At 48.6% G+C, this 16,075-nt stretch overlaps 1 protein-coding gene across 2 annotated transcripts; it reads left to right on the forward strand.

The window, feature by feature from the left end:
* Window positions 1-2,552: 2,552 nt before the first annotated feature.
* Window positions 2,553-14,879, forward strand: NUP85 (nucleoporin 85). 2 transcript variants are annotated; one of them, XM_057401365.1, is made up of 19 exons: window positions 2,554-2,695; window positions 2,767-2,860; window positions 2,927-3,089; window positions 3,475-3,545; window positions 3,989-4,032; window positions 4,784-4,853; window positions 5,781-5,902; window positions 6,214-6,348; window positions 6,846-6,968; window positions 7,335-7,466; window positions 7,873-7,979; window positions 8,281-8,364; window positions 9,052-9,117; window positions 9,572-9,723; window positions 9,814-9,931; window positions 11,270-11,370; window positions 13,414-13,565; window positions 14,094-14,180; window positions 14,695-14,879. In XM_057401365.1, exons 1-19 carry the CDS (start codon window positions 2,663-2,665, stop codon window positions 14,794-14,796), a joined length of 1,956 nt encoding a protein of 651 aa, XP_057257348.1. In that variant the 5' UTR covers window positions 2,554-2,662; the 3' UTR covers window positions 14,797-14,879. The 2 variants fall into 2 exon arrangements, with proteins under 2 accessions (XP_057257347.1, XP_057257348.1); XM_057401364.1 differs by having other exon boundaries at window positions 2,553-2,695; window positions 2,767-3,089.
* Window positions 14,880-16,075: the final 1,196 nt, after the last annotated feature.

The following is a 16,075-nucleotide window of genomic DNA, read 5'->3' on the forward strand; positions in this document are numbered from 1 at the left end:
TACTTACTTAAGCTACCAGGAGGGCAAGAAGTACCTGTGACTACAGAAACCACCCCCCTGCTGTACAAATCCCCCCTCAGGCAGCCTAATGGTGACTCAGCCTCCTGTGATCTCCTTTCACCTTTTCTTCTAGCTCTGAAAAGCAATGGGCAATGTCACTGTGACCTTGGAAAGCAATGGGCAATGCCACTGTGACCTGAAGTCCATTATCCTGCTAAGAAACAGGACTATCCGTGAGGACAAGGGAATAAACCATCTTAAACCCCACTCAAGTCTTCTACTTGGTACATAGCTTTCTCTAAGCGAGGCTCTGAGCACGAGGGGTGCTTCGCAGAACAAAAGACAAGTGCCATTTCCCAAGAGACCTTAAGTTCTATTTTTAGAGATGATGCAACATCACATAGGAGCACTGCTGGGAGGAAGGGCATCACGAGACTGATGGTGCTCCCTGGTCCTGCCTTATTTTGCTCTCCCTTCCCTCTTGGAAGACCTCTTTGCAGCAGGTCCAGGAGGAGGATTTCTTTGGGGAGAAGTGGGATGAAGCTGGTCAGGGCCTGAGAGCAGCATGGAAGAACTGAATGCAGGAGTGGCACTGAGACATACACCGAGGCCAGTATTACAAACAGAACTTGAGACAGGAAAATACACTAGATTTTATGAGAACATATGAGGTTTTGCTACCACTGTGGATGTTGTACGTGCTCAAAAAAGCTGAGAAGTGCTTCCACCACTGGTCTCACCATCAATTACACAGGGCAGGTTTGTACAGACCTCTTATTTATATGGCTTATCTTCTTATAGAGCAACAGAGGAAACTCACGTTATTCAGGAGACTCGGTGGAGCTACCAGTAAGTGCTAAAATCCCCAGAGAACTGGCCAGAAGGGCACAGCAGGGGAGAAGCCACGCTGGGAAATACAAAAGACCTGGTCCTGCAGGATCCAGGCTGCAGCAGAGGGGAGCAAAAGGCAAAGCTTTTTTGTCCCTCTGAGCTCCTCCTCTTCAATGCCTGCAGTTGGAGGGAAGTGAATGGGGCAGCGGCACAGTGAGCATTCCAGAGAAATTCCATCTCTGGGAAAAAGAATTCCACGTGTTGGTTCCTGAAATGTTTCCACGCCTCGTTTCCTTCTTGGGCAGCAGGTTTGTGAAGGAGAAATACAATTTATCTGCACCATTTTGTACTCCAGGAGATGAATTTGTACAACAGAGCTCCCAACATCCCCACGTGCCCCCAGAACACAGCCCTCGTACCCACAATGAAGGATGAGCTGTCTGAAAGCCGGTGAGTCTCAGTTTCTCAAGCAGGTTTCTGAAGAGTTATGTTCTTCTACCCTGCAACAAGCCATTCCTCCTGCCTGCCCCACGCAGACACCACTGCCTTTGCTCAGCATGACTGGCAACACAACACAACGTGCTGTTACCAAAGATAACTGCTGGCTTGATTGTTATTAGGAACGACGGATACAGGAGCCAGTAAAGTAAAAAAGGGGGGTTTAGCAGTGGAGTGTTGCGGTTGTATGGGGTCAGCAAATGATTTAAGCTATCTTCAAAACAGTGAGCTTTTCTAAAGCACCAATTTGAGGGCCTGTTGCCTTCTTCCAGGTGGCAGCTCAGTGAGGCAGCATTGCTAGGGCAAAACAGTGGATCACTGAACGAGTTCATTAGTGAGAGGAACAAGCAAAAAGTGAGGAGCGTGCAGACATGGGAAAGAGCAGAGTGAAGGAAAGGAGCAGCGTGTGGTCAGGGCTTTACCACACCAAGTTATTAATGGATCCTTAAGTTCAAGGCCATCCATAGGTGAGCTCCCAGCGTTAGCGGAACGTCCATCAGGCTCTGGGGGTATTGAGCCTGCCAGGCAGAGAAGGGAAAACATCTCCTGACCCTGAGGAAGTGAGCGGGGCACAACAGATCTGTTCTTCCCCACATCTGCCAGCAAATCTCCCTGATCTGCTGCCATCAATCTAATGCTTCATTACAGACCTTCTCCAACCTCCAGGCAGCCCACTTAAGTCATAAAGCACATAATTTGATTACTCAACTTTATCAATGAGAGAATGTCACCTACGACAACCTGGAGGCTCATTTACCCGAGAGTGTCTTTAGTGCATAAAGAAGTAAGACAAACCAGTTATTACAAGGCAGTCAAGTCAATGAAGTGAACACCAAGACAGTGCTGACTGGCCAACCAGATCCCTGCGCACCAGAGCCAGCACGGAAACCGTCCAGACAACAACATGAAGTACGTGGGGATGGGGCGGCCCCTTTCCTTTCCGGGCCCGGTTCCGGGGCGCTCCGTGCTGCCCGAGGCACCCCCGCTGCCTCCCTGCCCGGGACCATCGCCCGCAGCCCCCCGTGCAGCTCCAGCGCTCCGGGGCAGCCTCTGCCTGGCGGGCTCCGGAGGCCTCAGGGGAGCGCCCAACGCACCGGAGCCCGCCCCGCCCCGGCGGGGCCTCGGGACCCAGCGGCGCTTCCGGGGCTGAGCTGTGGGCGCCTGCCCCGAGCCGGCGCATCCCCGCCGGGCCCCTTCCCCCGGCCGGGGTCTCACCCAGGGCGGGCAGCGGCGCGGGGCAAGCGGCGGAGCGCGGCGGGGCTGCGGGGCGGCGCAGGCAGCGGCGGGGGCAGCCGCGGCGGGGCCTTGTCGGGAGCGCAGCGCGGCAGCCGCCATGGAGGAGCTGGACGCGGAGCCGCCGCTGATGGTGCGGGCCGGGGGGCGCGGGGCGGTGCGGGGCCGTGCGGGCGGCTCTGACGTGCCGCTGTCCCCTCGCAGGTGGTGCCGGGCGCGGACCCGTCCGCCAGGCAGCTCTGCTTCGCCTGGGGCCCCGCGGAGGTGCTGGTGTGCGAGACACGCTTCGACCGCACAGGTGGGTCCCGGCCGGGGCGGGCTGGATCGGGCCCCTGTGCCCCGGCGCTGAGCGCGTGTGTTGCAGGTAGCGCGGATGGAGGAGCGAGCGCGTCCCGAGTCTTCGTGGTCCGCAAGGATGAGGACATCTACATCCACACCCTGCGGAAACTCTTCAATGAGTCGCACGGGATCTTCATCGGGCTGCAGCGGAGCGAGGAGGAGCTGGCGGGGAAGGCGAGGAAAGCGCAGTGAGTGGATGGGGAGAGGGAGGGAGGGAGGGAAACACCCGCTTTCCCTGCGCCTTCTCCAGCCGGGAAAAGTGCCTGGGACTTAGAAACGCCTCTGGTGAGGTGGATGCAATTGACCAGTCTGCTCCGAGCTGCTGTATTCAGCTGCAGTGCAGAAACAATGAGTGTTATGGGGTAAAAAACCCCAAAGTAACAAACCAAGTAACTGTGCTGTGTTCCCAGCATACAGCAACCACTGCACGCAGCCTCACTGATCCGCACTGATTCACTCTAGTACTGGGAGCCTCTGCCGCTGCAGAGGAACTTGCAAAGCTTTAGTTGTCAACAGGCATGAGGCTAAAACTCAAACAGCACTTTCTAACTGAAGCCTTTCTGTGTTTGGCAGTTTGGTTCAAGTGAGTAAAAACTACCGGTCGGTGATCAGAGCCTGCATGGAGGACATGCACCAGGCAGCTGGTAAGTTTGTTCTCTTACAGCAATAAAAGGAAATGCTACCTGGGATTATAAAGTAGCATTTCAATTGTGAGTTGTCACAGCTACTGTAAAATGAAATCTCCATCCAGATTTCCAACTTTGTAAATCTGGTCAGAGATTTATTTTTTTGTACCACATTTGAACAGATTTTCTGGGGATTTGCAGCCTTTTCGTAGTCATATGGGAAACAGAGTCCAAATTAACAGCTGGCTCCCTTGAAAAAGTGGGAGATTTTACTCTTCCATCCATTCCCCATTGCCATACCCAGATTTGCACAGGATTTATAAAGCAAAGTTTTCTATAAAACTTAGTACTCAGGTCTGTGCTTGGTGAGTGATCACATATTGTTGTCTTCATTTGTGAGCCCAGAAAGGGCTGTGAAAGGTAAATCTCTCACACTTCGACTTTCTTTGTTCCTCCCTCAGTTTCAGCCCGGGACCCTGCCCTGCAAAACCAGTACAGCACCCAGGTAATGTCGTGTAGTCACGCTAGAGCATTAATCCTGGCTATTAAATCCATCAAGGAGGCCAACACTGTGGCAGATTCAACTCTGGTTTAGTATATTGGATGCAGTTTGTAACCAAGAATAAATGGGAATAGTTAGCCCCTTTATTTCTAGAACAAAAAAACAGAGCCCAACATCTCAATTCACTTCTGTTTCTTGAGCACATATCCAGTGTTATAGGGGTGATGTTTTCTGGTCTCTTAAAGTCAGCTGTGAGCCAGTACTTGGCTGTCTGAAACTTCACCCCTCAAACATGCAAGTTCCAATAGGCTTCATGGCAAGCTCCAGATGTTCACTATGAGTGTATAGGAAGAGCAGTGCTTACAGTAGCTTTGTCCTGGTAGCTGCAGTTATGTTGCTTCATTGGCCTTTCTTTGCTGTTTGTATTAAATCTTAGGAGTGCAAAAAGGCTGAAAATAACACTTCCTCTGTACTACTGTACTACTCAGTCTTGCCCACTGGTGACGGATCGTCACTGCAGTTCAGTACACAGACAGTGGCAGTAGTTTCTAAGCTGAATCTGTGTAGCCAAGTTGTGGCCTGTTGCTGCCTTTTGATAATGTATCTCTGAAATGTCAATATGACATTTCTCTTGTCTGTAAAAACTGAGCTTACCTGACTGCTACAGACAGCAGATGTCTTTGCGTGATGTTATTCCCAACAACTGGAATAGTGACTGGATCTGACACATGGCCCTGCTCTTTTCATCCTACAGGTTTCCATCCTGTCTGCGATGGAGCTGATCTGGAACCTGTGTGAGATTCTGTTTGTTGAAGCAGCTGCAGGTGAGCAGTGAACTACCTGACATTAAAGACTGAAGGGCTTTTGGTTTGCATATTTATTTGTTTAAAATATATATAGCATCTGTTGGGTCATATTTTAATATGTTTTAGAGATATGACACTTGTCAGTAAGCCTTTTAATACCTCTTCTGCCTCACTAAATTACCTTCCTCATATTGAGTTATATCAAGCTATTAGATTTGACTCCCTCCTTTTCCCCTTGTGTAGTGCACTACAATGTAAATTCTCTTTTTGATAGGTAGGGAAAAAGAGGGATAACAAAATTTGTTGCCAGATTATTTGACTTTGAAGCAGAAACACGTCTTTAAGCATCAAATATGTTGATGTCAACTAACATTTACTCTGCTGCAACTCTAACTTTAGATGTCGTTTCTGAAATCAGTTTTACATTGGCAATTGAAAGTAGTAAATATTAAGGAAATGGGATTCTGCAAACAAATACTCTACTTGCACAGTCCCAGAAGTCAGAAGAGAGATTCACACATTGTAGATTACTTCATCTGAAGAAAAGTTAACCAGAAAGTGCCAGATTTCTTCCTTATATTCAGTTAAGAATAATGAATTGATGCTAAATTAAACAGGAACATTCTTTGTGTCCTTTGGCATTGCAAGATTTATGATCTGAATCACTCACCTTTTATTTCTTCAAGTTTCTGGTCAGGGTTTTCTCCTGGACCGTGGTGCTGTTCTGATTTGCCACATGCAATTCTGTCAGCAGCCTGGCGCTCCCACAGCCTCAGTGCTCGCTGCTGAGGAGCTCTGAGCCTTTGTAATTTGACTATGGCAGGTAGAAATCCAGTCAGTAAACCTCAGGTAGTGATTGTCAAGCCACTAGGGTTAGAAGCACGTAAGATAGCAGCTTGGGAACAGACACTTGGGAACTAACAATGCAATCTTTTCTGCACAAAGCTGGCCCCCTCCTGCTTCGCCTCCTCGACTGGGTTCGACTTCATGTCTGTGATGTGGACAACATGGTCCGTGAAGTCCTGAGCAGTGAAGATCCATCGAAACACGAGCTCTTCTGGAATGTGGTGAGTACAGTCCCACCCAGCCTGTGTGCTTTACCTTCCTCTTCCCTACTCAGCACTAGATGACCTCTAAAAGCTGATTCCTAGGATGCTACTGTCTACCACCATAGCTTTTAAGATGAAGCCATTCTGAAGATCGTCCCCATCCTCATCCTTTCATTTTCATCCTCTACGGAGGTCAAGACACTGTGTACTTGAATTAGCAGGGCCTAGAGTTTAAGCATTTAACTCCACTTAACTCACAAGTGAGCTCTGACACTCTCCTGGGTGTTTTCCAGCCCAGTGTGGTACTCACAGACAGGTTCTTTTTGCAGGTGGATGTCTTTGTGCTGCAAGGCCGAATGGAGGAAGCACGGCACTTGCTCTCCAAGGAAGCCAGTGCCAATCCCACATCAATGCACATGTACAGAATCCTGGATGACTTGATGAAGAAGATGCCTGTGCCCAGTGTATGTATAAAGAGGATTGTTATCATGCTATTCCATTGGGTAAAGAGAACTGCTCTCATGTGGCTCCTGTTACAGTATAGTATGTTCACCACTAAAACATCTCAGTCTTAATCCTTTATAGTAACAATAAGACCCAACCATCCCGAGAAAAGTTTGATAGGTGACAAACCAACATAGGAAAATCATTTTGCAGCAGAATCCATTATCCAGGTGTCTGAAAGATCCTGGTGAGAACTATTCCCTTGTACAGATATTCTCTGAAGGCTTTTCCAGCAGTTTCCCTCTGTTGCAGTGATTTCCTTTTGGAGGAGAAACTGCAGCTGCATCACAGTAACCTCTCACAGGCTCCCCTTTGCCTTATTCAGATGGGTAAAGTAAGACATTTCAAATATAACTGTAGGACAGTGTGAAAATGGATTTAGCTTTTTATCACAACTGATTGATTTCAGCCCTAAGCATCTGCTGTGAGTTGACTTGGTGTTTTCCTCTCTGTTCAGCTTAACAACACCCAGACACTGACCGAGATGGAGCTGAAATGGCAGCACTGGCATGAAGAATGTCAGCGGTATCTACAGGATGGAACTTTTGCTTCCAATTCCCACATGGAATCCATCTGCAAGGTGTGTTTTTGCTGGGAACGAGAGAAACCAGACAAGTATCAGATCAGGCTCTTGCGTACTTCAGGAACCGTGTGTAGACAACTTGAATATGCAGGATGATCTGTTCATTAAGTCAGGAGCTTTCAGGCCAGTCTTCTGTGTTCTTTGTTTTGCAGCAGCTTTTGCAGGACTGGGCAGATCATTTTCTTTTCCTGCCCAAGGCCATGGGGCTGATGGGGAAACTGGGCTCTGAGAAGGATCTTTGTCATTTGTTATTTCATTTTGATTAAAACTTTGCAAACTGGGAGTAATGCTTCTAAAGAGTTCCAGTGCGGCTGTGTGCATTGCTGGATTTGGAGAATCACTCCTGTGTCTCTTTCCTGTTAGATCCTGCTGGGAGATGAGGATGCCATACTGGAGAAGAAGGAACTCATGACCACCTGGTACCACTTCCTGGTTACCCGACTCCTGTATTCCCACCCAACGGTGAAGCCGATGGAGCTGCGCTTTTATGCACAGGCATGAAATAGAATTACCTGGATATTCTCTGTTTCACACACACACACGGGTTACTGACTTAAAGAAACCTTTGGGAGGGTTGATACCCTACAGCTGCATACCTGTCAAGTGTTCCCTAGAATCTGAAGTGGGTCAGGAGACTGATACAGTGGGCAAATAATTGTTGAAGACCCACTCTCTTCAGTGGCTGCTGTCACCAGTCTTGTTCCTGCAAATTGCTTTCCCAGTTTCCTTATGTTAAAATAAGGGGAAAAAAAAAACCCTTGTTTTTGTTAATGTGTTCAGTCTCTGTGACCTGTTATTTCCCATAAAATAACCAAAACAAGGCTATTACATCGAACCAAATGTCTTCTTTTACCATCTCACAAATTCAGCATTTATCATGTCTTGTAATCTCATTCCACAGTCTAGCATGGACCTGTTCCTGGGAGGAGAATGCAGCCCTGAGCCTCTAGACACGATTTTAATGGCAGCCTTTGAATTTGAGATTCATCAAGTGATCAAGGAATGCAGGTGGAGTTCCGAGGTTTTTGATTCTCTGGTTCTATGGTATTGCTACTGTGTGCATTTACTGCAGTAGGATTTGTGGTAGAGGATATGGGTACAGCCACCTCATCCTCCTTTCCAAGGATTTAGCAAAAGTACATGAAGCAGGCAGCAATTACAAGTATTCCATTAGGTCTGGGACATTGCAACCAGACATCATGCTGGCATACAGCTTCTGTATTGGGATGAAATGCCTGTGGAAAATGTGACACATTCCTTGGCAGCCGTAGGCTTAGTTTTATCTTTCTTTTCCTTGTTTCAAATACAGCATTGCCCTGAGCAACTGGTGGTTTGTGGCTCATCTGACTGACCTGCTGGACCACTGTAAGCTCCTGCAGTCTCACAACCTGTAGTAAGTATTTCTTTGCGTTGATTATTCAGACACCCAGCAGTAGAGGTGACTGGACTGAAGCAGCATGTGGATGCTGGTTGAAAAGAAGGATCTTGGGCCTGTACAGAAGACGGAGAATAAAGGTGCTGCATGTCATCCATGGCAGGGGGTTGGAATTAGAGGATCTTAAGGGTTCTTCCAATTCTTAACTATTCTATGTGCCTCTGAAGTTACAGGCAGCCCAGATGCTCTGAGAAGCAGTTGCTGCCCTGATGAATTTGATGTGCTGTTCAGCAGTGCCTCAGTACAGTGTTAGCATTCTCAAATACCATTTTATCTGAAATACAACCAAGGGCCCAAATATTTGTTGATTATTTAGAATGGTGAGAAACGAACCTAAAAAGAATTCCAGTATTGCATCCTGGGTGAATTGAAGTTTGAGCAATTGGATTTTGCTGCCTGAATTCCCTTGAGGTTTCAGTTTCTTAAAGCACTTTTCTTTCAGTTATATGTGCTCAGTGCTGTAGCTATGTGGCAGGTCTCCCCAAGGAGAAAGCTGACCTGCAACTTAGGCCCAAGGAACGAAGATTACAATGGCCCATGAGAAAACATGATATTTAAACTGAAATGCTTGTGAAATCAAGTCAGCAGTTATTTTCCAATGAGGTGCAAATAATGACTCCTGTTTCTTTCCTCTCTCCTCCCCAGTTTTGGTTCAAACATGCGTGAATTCCTCCTGCTGGAGTATGCCTCAGGACTCTTCTCCCACCACAGGTACCAGCCTCAGTTTTTGCTCAAGCAGTAGACTAACACAGAGGCAGGCAACACAAATAACTCCATATTAATGAAACAAAAAGGCAAAACTTACAGAGCCACTGTTTGGATCCCAGCAGAGGTGTCCTTAAGGGATCATGCAACATGAGCGTGTTTTCTCTCCTGACTGGAAGACAAAAGGTATTTGTTAGAACCTGTGGAGCATGCTGACCTGGGCAGAATCCTCCTGTCCTGGGGCTTTCCTGGTACAGAACAACTTGTACCAAAGCATCTGGGAGCTTGCAGGTGTTCCACAGTTGTATTTGGTAGAAAGTAGAACCCATTTTAGGTCTGAATACTGACTGACTTACTGTTATTAATGCAGATCCAGATTCTCCTTGTGGCTTTACTGTTGTGCTCATTTAAGGTGTACATGATCAGAGTACCTGATGGTGGGTTTTGTCCCCTCTCTCAGCCTATGGCAGCTGGGGGTCGATTACTTTGACTACTGCCCTGAATATGGCAGAGTGTATTTGGAGCTTCACATTGAACGGATACCCCTCAACACAGAACAGAAGGCTCTCAAAGTGCTGAGGATCTGCGAGCAGAGGCAGATGCAGGAACAAGGTGATTGATTTGTAAATCTCACTGGTTTGTAGTGATAAGTGAAGTCTCTAGAACTAATTCTTTCCTTGCTCTCCTGTGTTTCCTCCTCAGTCCGTAGCATCTGTAAGATCATGGCCATGAAGGCGCTGCGGAATAACCGCTTGGGCTCTGCACTGTCCTGGAGCATCAGAGCTAAAGATGCAGCTTTTGCTACACTCATCTCAGACCGGTGAGTGTGAGCAGCAGCTCCCAGAGGAATGCTGACAGAGCAGGGTGGTGGGGAGAGGGCTGTCAGCCACTGCAGTGGAGCAGAGCAGGTGCTGCTGCAGGCAGATGGACACTGGCTTTCACTCAGAGCAAGTGCCTGCTTCTGGACCAGCAAATGACATCCCCCAGTACTCTCATCTGCACTACCCTGCCTGGTTCTTTTCTACACTGTTTTACTTCATGCAGTCTAGAGATGAAACAGGTTGGCTTTATCCAACAGGGCAAGCCTCTTAGACCTTGCTTTGGTAAACATCTTTTTGGGCAATATCTCTTACCTCATGAACTGCCCTTTCTCTTGCTTTGATGGGGCTGTTTGATGAACTGTGCAGTGCACCAGGGAACTGGTTTGGGTGGAGGGTAAGCCCCTTCTGGGCTTTATATTCTTATAAAGCAGGTTATTCTTAACCAGTCCAGTTCACCAGGAAACCTCCACACAAGTCAATGGGAGTCACCTGAGCCACCATTTCTGCAAAGAATCTCAACCCCCAGGGAGTGAAGTTCTGTCGTGTCCCTGGTTTTGCTCAAGCTTGTCACAACATCTGACCTTGGAGGGGGGGAATGTTATAAACCTGAAGAGGATGCTGATAAGGCCTGGGCAAAAGCTCTGGCAACTCTCTAAGCTTTTCATGCTCTCACAATCCATGTCATGTATTTTTTTGCTAATGGAAATGGACAGGTACCAACCTCTGCATGGTTTGAGTCCGGTACTGAAATTACACCTTGGATAGGTGGCCGGGCAACGCTGTCCTCAGCAGTGAGAACAGGGAGTAAGAGACTTCTGGGCTGGGGGTTTAGTTTGGGGTTGTTTCGATTGTTCTGTCAGGGAGTGGGAATTGCTCTGTTCCTTTCAACAGAAGGTGAAAGGAAACCATCCCGGGAAGCAGCTCTGCAAAAAGCAGCATCGTGAAGGCTGCAGCAAAACAGATGAGAAGCTTTTAGAATTGTTTTGTTCCTGCTGCTTATCAGCATTTTCACACAGCAGAAAACCAGGGCTTTTTGTTATGATCTGGGAAGAGTTATTTATGCACCCGCCAGCCTCAGCTTCCTGTGCTCCCTCCTTCACTCACTCCTTTCAAAGAGCACATCTCAACTCCCATAAAACGCAGAATAAATTGAGTGGCCAATTTATTCACTGGCCACTTCCAGGAAATGTTTTGATGCCTTTTGAAACCCTCACAAGGGGCTGATTGAGATGGAGCTCAGTACAGTGAAGTGTTCTGGGAAGGGATTAGGAGGTACAAAGCTAACGTGGATGATGTTCCTCCCTCTAAGCTTTTGTTGTGTTTTATACTCTCCCCAGCTTCCTTAAGGATTACTGTGAAAGGGGGAGCTTCTCTGACCTGGACCTCATCGATAACCTGGGACCATCCATGCTGCTGAGTGACCGACTGACGTTTCTTGGTGAGACATGCACAGTTTTCATTCTGGGCTTTACTTAGAACACAGGTAACTCCACAGGGTCACTTGGATTTGGCTCTTCCTCCATCTGGCTACATCCTGGTTTAGTGATGAGGGGGAAAGCAAATGGCTGAAGGTGATGGGGATGCAGCATGATCACTACCAGGAGACTGCTCTTTCAGCTGTGCTTACAGCAGCATCTGTCCTGCACTGCTTTGAGCAGGACAGTCTGTTTCAAGCCAGTATCACTACCTAGAGAGCCTCTGAAGCACCAACAGATGCGGTCTGGAAGACCTGAAGCGGCTTCCATGGCAGAGAAACAAGTGGTTCAAGTGATCTTGACAACGTGATGATGTTACTGACTTCAGAAAGTTGTCCAGACTCTCAGACTCTCTTGGTTCCATGTGCCTAGGTGAAGCTCATTCAAACTTAAGCTCTCTTCCCCCCTTTTGCTGTGGCAGTTGTGCCCAGTAACAGCGGTTTCGGGCTGTGGTGACCTGGCTGCAGCTGCTCTGGGGCCTCTGATTGATGGGGTGAGACAGGAAATGGAGCCAAAAGGCACCTTTCTCTGGAGCTGGCCATTAGGGAGCACAATCACTGGGGCTAAAACCTAACCAGAGTTTGCAATAGCTGTTGGCAGCTGGGCTGACTCCTGGCTGACACCAGCACTGCAGTGAGGGTGATCCTGAATTTGATCGGTTCTTGTTTGCTCCAGGCTTTCAGAACTGGAACTGTATTTCCCTCCTTTAAACCTGATCCTAAATTAAGCCTAGAAGCTGACTGTGACTTGGCAAATGGGTCACATCCCTGTGTGCCCAGCGTCACCCAGTGGCATCAGCCCCAAAGATTCACAGCTTAATCATGAAGCTGTGCTTAGAAACTGTGGTTGAGAGAAATCCCCTTTGTGCTGTTGATAAAACATCCTGAAAGGCCTGAAAATATTCCTGCTGGCAGTTTTAGGAGCATCAAGTGTTCTTTTGCTGGACAGCTTTCACATGTCTCGAGCTTGAGCTTGAAGCAGTAGTTGAAGGGGATCTGAGTGGGAATCACTGCTGCAGTGTGTGGATACAAACAAAGCCACAGAATAAACCTCACTTTCATCCTCAGTTCTCACCTACTGATCTAACTGATCTTACTTAGTACTGATCTGATCTTAGTACTGATCTAACTGATCTTAGTACTGATCTAGCTGATCTTAGTACTGATCTAGCTGATCTTGGTACTGATCTAACTGATCTTAGTAAGTACTGATCTAGCTGATCTTAGTAAGTACTGATCTGATTTTAGTTAGTACTGATCTAACTGATCTTAGTAAGTGCTGATCTAACTGATCTTAGTACTGATCTGATTTTAGTTAGTACTGATCTAACTGATCTTAGTACTGATCTAACTGATCTTAGTACTGATCTAACTGATTTCAGTACTGATCTAACTGATCTTAGTACTGATCTAACTGATCTTAGTACTGATCTAACTGATTTCAGTACTGATCTAACTGATCTTAGTACTGATCTAACTGATCTTAGTACTGATCTAACTGATCTCAGTACTGATCTAACTGATCTTAGTACTGATCTAACTGATCTCAGTACTGATCTAACTGATCTCAGTACTGATCTAACTGATTCTTAGCAAAACCAGAACTCTCCACATTAACAAAGATCTCAGTTTCATTGATCCACTTGGGAAGACAGTGCAGGCGTTCAGACCTCCCCATTTCTATGGTGTCAAAGGGAACAGTTACCCCCTGCTTCTCCCCTCCTATTCCTGGTTTCTTCAGATGATACCAGTGTCTCTGAGCCACTCATGCTGTTGCCCAGTGAACACCCAGCACCCGACAGCACCAGTGAGTGACCAGCCTGGCTCAGTCAGTGAATCCTACCAGCACAGTCACAGGCTTTCGGCTGCCTTTTCACCCAGCCTCTGTTTTAACAACATTCCCCTTCCCCCTGACCCGGCTGCTTTGGAGTCTCAGCTGGGGGTGGTTCCACCTCCGGGTCTGACAGACACTGACTCCTTTTCCCCCTCCCCAACACCCGTGTGCAGGCAAGTACCGGGAATTCCACCGGCTCTACGGGGAGAAGCGGTTCTCGGAGGCTGCCAGGCTGCTCTTGATGCTGATGACAGCTCACATCGCTCCCTGCTCCTTCTGGATGACCCTGCTGACAGATGCCCTTCCCCTGCTGGAGCAGAAAGAGGTGAGCAGCTGGTCACACACAGCAAACCCCACCCCATGGCTCTTTCCTTCCTTCCTGACAGGGGATCTCAGATCACCCAAGGGTGCCATCAGTGGGAGCACCCAGGAGCAAGGACAGAACAAGCCACTCTTAACCTGATTCCCTGCCTTTAGAAAGCAGCAGTGGGATCCGTTGGGGTACACAGCACATGCAGCTCCTCTCGGTACTTGGCTTGAAGGTTGTTCTGGTGCTTCCTTCTTCTACACCCTTCTTGTGTACTTCATTATCAAGAAAATGACAGCTGAGCAATTGCAGACCCATGGCTGGGTAGAGCCCAGAGTACCCGCTCTGACCTCAGAGCTGACCCTGCTTTGTGCAGGAGGTGGCACTAGAGACCTCCCAGAGTCACTTCCAGCCTGAATTATCCTGGTTTAAAGGGTCAGGATGGATCCGAGGGAGTGTGGGAGCTTTCTCTTGCTCTCAGCTGAGTTCTCGTTGCGTGATGTCCCCAAACTCCATCCCTTTCAGTAAATGCTTCCCTTCCCACAGGTCATATTTTCAGCAGAGCAGACGTACGAGTTGATGCGGTGCCTGGAAGACCTGACAGCAGGGAAGTCGGACAAGCAGAAATTCCAGGTACCTCCTGCTCTGAGGACAGCTGGATCATGGTTTGATGGGGAGGGCCAGGGTCACGCAGCATTTACGTTCCTGTGTGAGGGCAGAAGGGGGAGAGCCCGAGTTAAGGCCAGTCAAATGGGATTTCCATAGAGACAAACCCAGTGCTGGAGCACTTCTGCTCCTCCCTGTTCTGCTGGAGCTGGATTGGACAGGGATGCTTTTCCAAGGTAAGTGCACGTGACATGGGCAATGCAAAGTGGAGATGCTGCTACCAAACAGCTCGAGCTGTGGAAGGTTCCAGGTGCAGCACAGGAAGCATTTGCTGCTCATGCAGCTGCCAGGAAAAGAAAAGGCTTTGTAGTGCTGCCTGTGTGATCTAGAAAGTAGGAAATGCAGCTCTTCCTCTTCCGGGGGGTTCCCTTTAACAGGTAGATACTTGTGCTCACTCTCTGAATGTCCAAGACCCATGGAGAGCCCGTCCCCAGCTCACTGCTGTCTGCAGCAGCCTAACCCCAGCTCTGCTCACTTCCAGGAGGACAACGTTGAGACGATGAAAGTGGAAATGCTGAGACTTGCTCTTGCACGGAACCTTGCACGAGTCATCGTCAAGGAAGGCACGCTGGAAGCATCCTGAAGTCAGTGTGATTTTGTTCTTCCGCTGTGGTTCACTGTACATAAACCCAAGTGCTTTTCTAAGAATAAATGCCTTGTTTTGCATATTGCTGAGGTTTGCTCTTGGCTGCCATAGACACAGCTTCTAAGAAGGAGCTGCCTCAAAAGGCTGAGGGTGTTTGTTCCAGCTGCCAGCCCTCCCCCTGAAGTCAGCCCCACCACCAAAGCAGTGTTGTGTTACCTTGGCTTTTCCAATTGCTTTGCTCCAGTGCCCAGAGCTGACACCAGGCCCACCTTTTAAGACAAGGGGGGTTTAGGAAACAGCAACTTCTCCATTTCCCCTTAGTTTGGATGGCCTTGAGACAATGGGTTGAGTTTTAGGCTCCCCACAAGCAGCACGGACCGCAGCAGCACTCACCAGTAAGGGTGACCCACAGAGCAAAGTAGGGAAATCAGTTTTATTTCACATGCAGCAGATCGAATGCATTGGAGATGTATGTACAGTTACAGCTGCGGGGGTGAGCAGGAACCTCACCCTACAGACAAGGAACATTCAGAGGTTTCTTTTCCAAAGCTTATAACAACGCATTTCCACACAGCAGGACTCTGGAAGCCTCTCTGGCTGGCTGCACAGAACAAAGCCAGGCTGCAGGGAGCCCCTGTGCTCCTCTGACCTCCCCAGAGTCACAGCGAGACTCACCCTGCGTCCCCAGCAGTGAAACCTGCCTCAGGACACGCTGCCACCTCCTAAGCACCACCCTGTGCCTGCTGTGTCTAAAGTGCTGGCTGAGGCACAAAGAATTCTCTCCTTGTCCCCTAGCCCAGTCCATCGGGTTAAAACTGCTCTTTAGGCATCCAACAACCCGAGCTTCCGCCCAGGCATTTACAGCAAGTTCCTTGGCTGAGCTTTGATCCATCCTTCAGGGGTTTCTCCCAACTGGTGCCTCCCCTGATCAGGGCCCTCAGACTTTCAAATCCACCGAGTTTTTCCCCTCCAATGATTTTACTTTACAGCACAGTAAAGGAAAGGAAATGCAGCTGCACGTGCAGCCATGGGGTTTACAGCAGCCCCTTCTCCTCCAGTTCTCCTGTCTCAGGCAGGGGTCTCCTCCATTGCTTCAGCTGACAGCTCCCACCCTGCCCTGGTAAGAGCCGCTGCCTGGCGGCACTGAGCAGAGTGCAAGGACCTGCCCTACCTGTGCACGTTAAAAACCCCTTTACTCTGAACCAGTCTCAAAGCTCACTGGGGCACTGCTGGACACTGGACATGGAAGAGGAAGGGACTGCTGGAATCGCATCTT

This window comes from Pezoporus wallicus, unplaced genomic scaffold, assembly GCF_028554395.1.
Source record: "Pezoporus wallicus isolate ANWC-B61680 ecotype Strahan unplaced genomic scaffold, APGP_CSIRO_Pwel_v1 contig_8702, whole genome shotgun sequence".
NCBI lineage: Eukaryota > Metazoa > Chordata > Aves > Psittaciformes > Psittacidae > Pezoporus > Pezoporus wallicus.

Bases quoted from the DNA above. Each gene is read 5' to 3' on its own strand.
- NUP85 (XM_057401364.1), top strand. From the start codon at position 2,663: ATGGAGGAGCTGGACGCGGAGCCGCCGCTGATG. The intron at 7,980-8,280 runs GTGGAGTTCCGA...TTTCAAATACAG, and splicing joins CAAGTGATCAAGGAATGCAG to CATTGCCCTGAGCAACTGGT. The intron at 8,365-9,051 runs GTAAGTATTTCT...TCTCCTCCCCAG, and splicing joins CTGCAGTCTCACAACCTGTA to TTTTGGTTCAAACATGCGTG.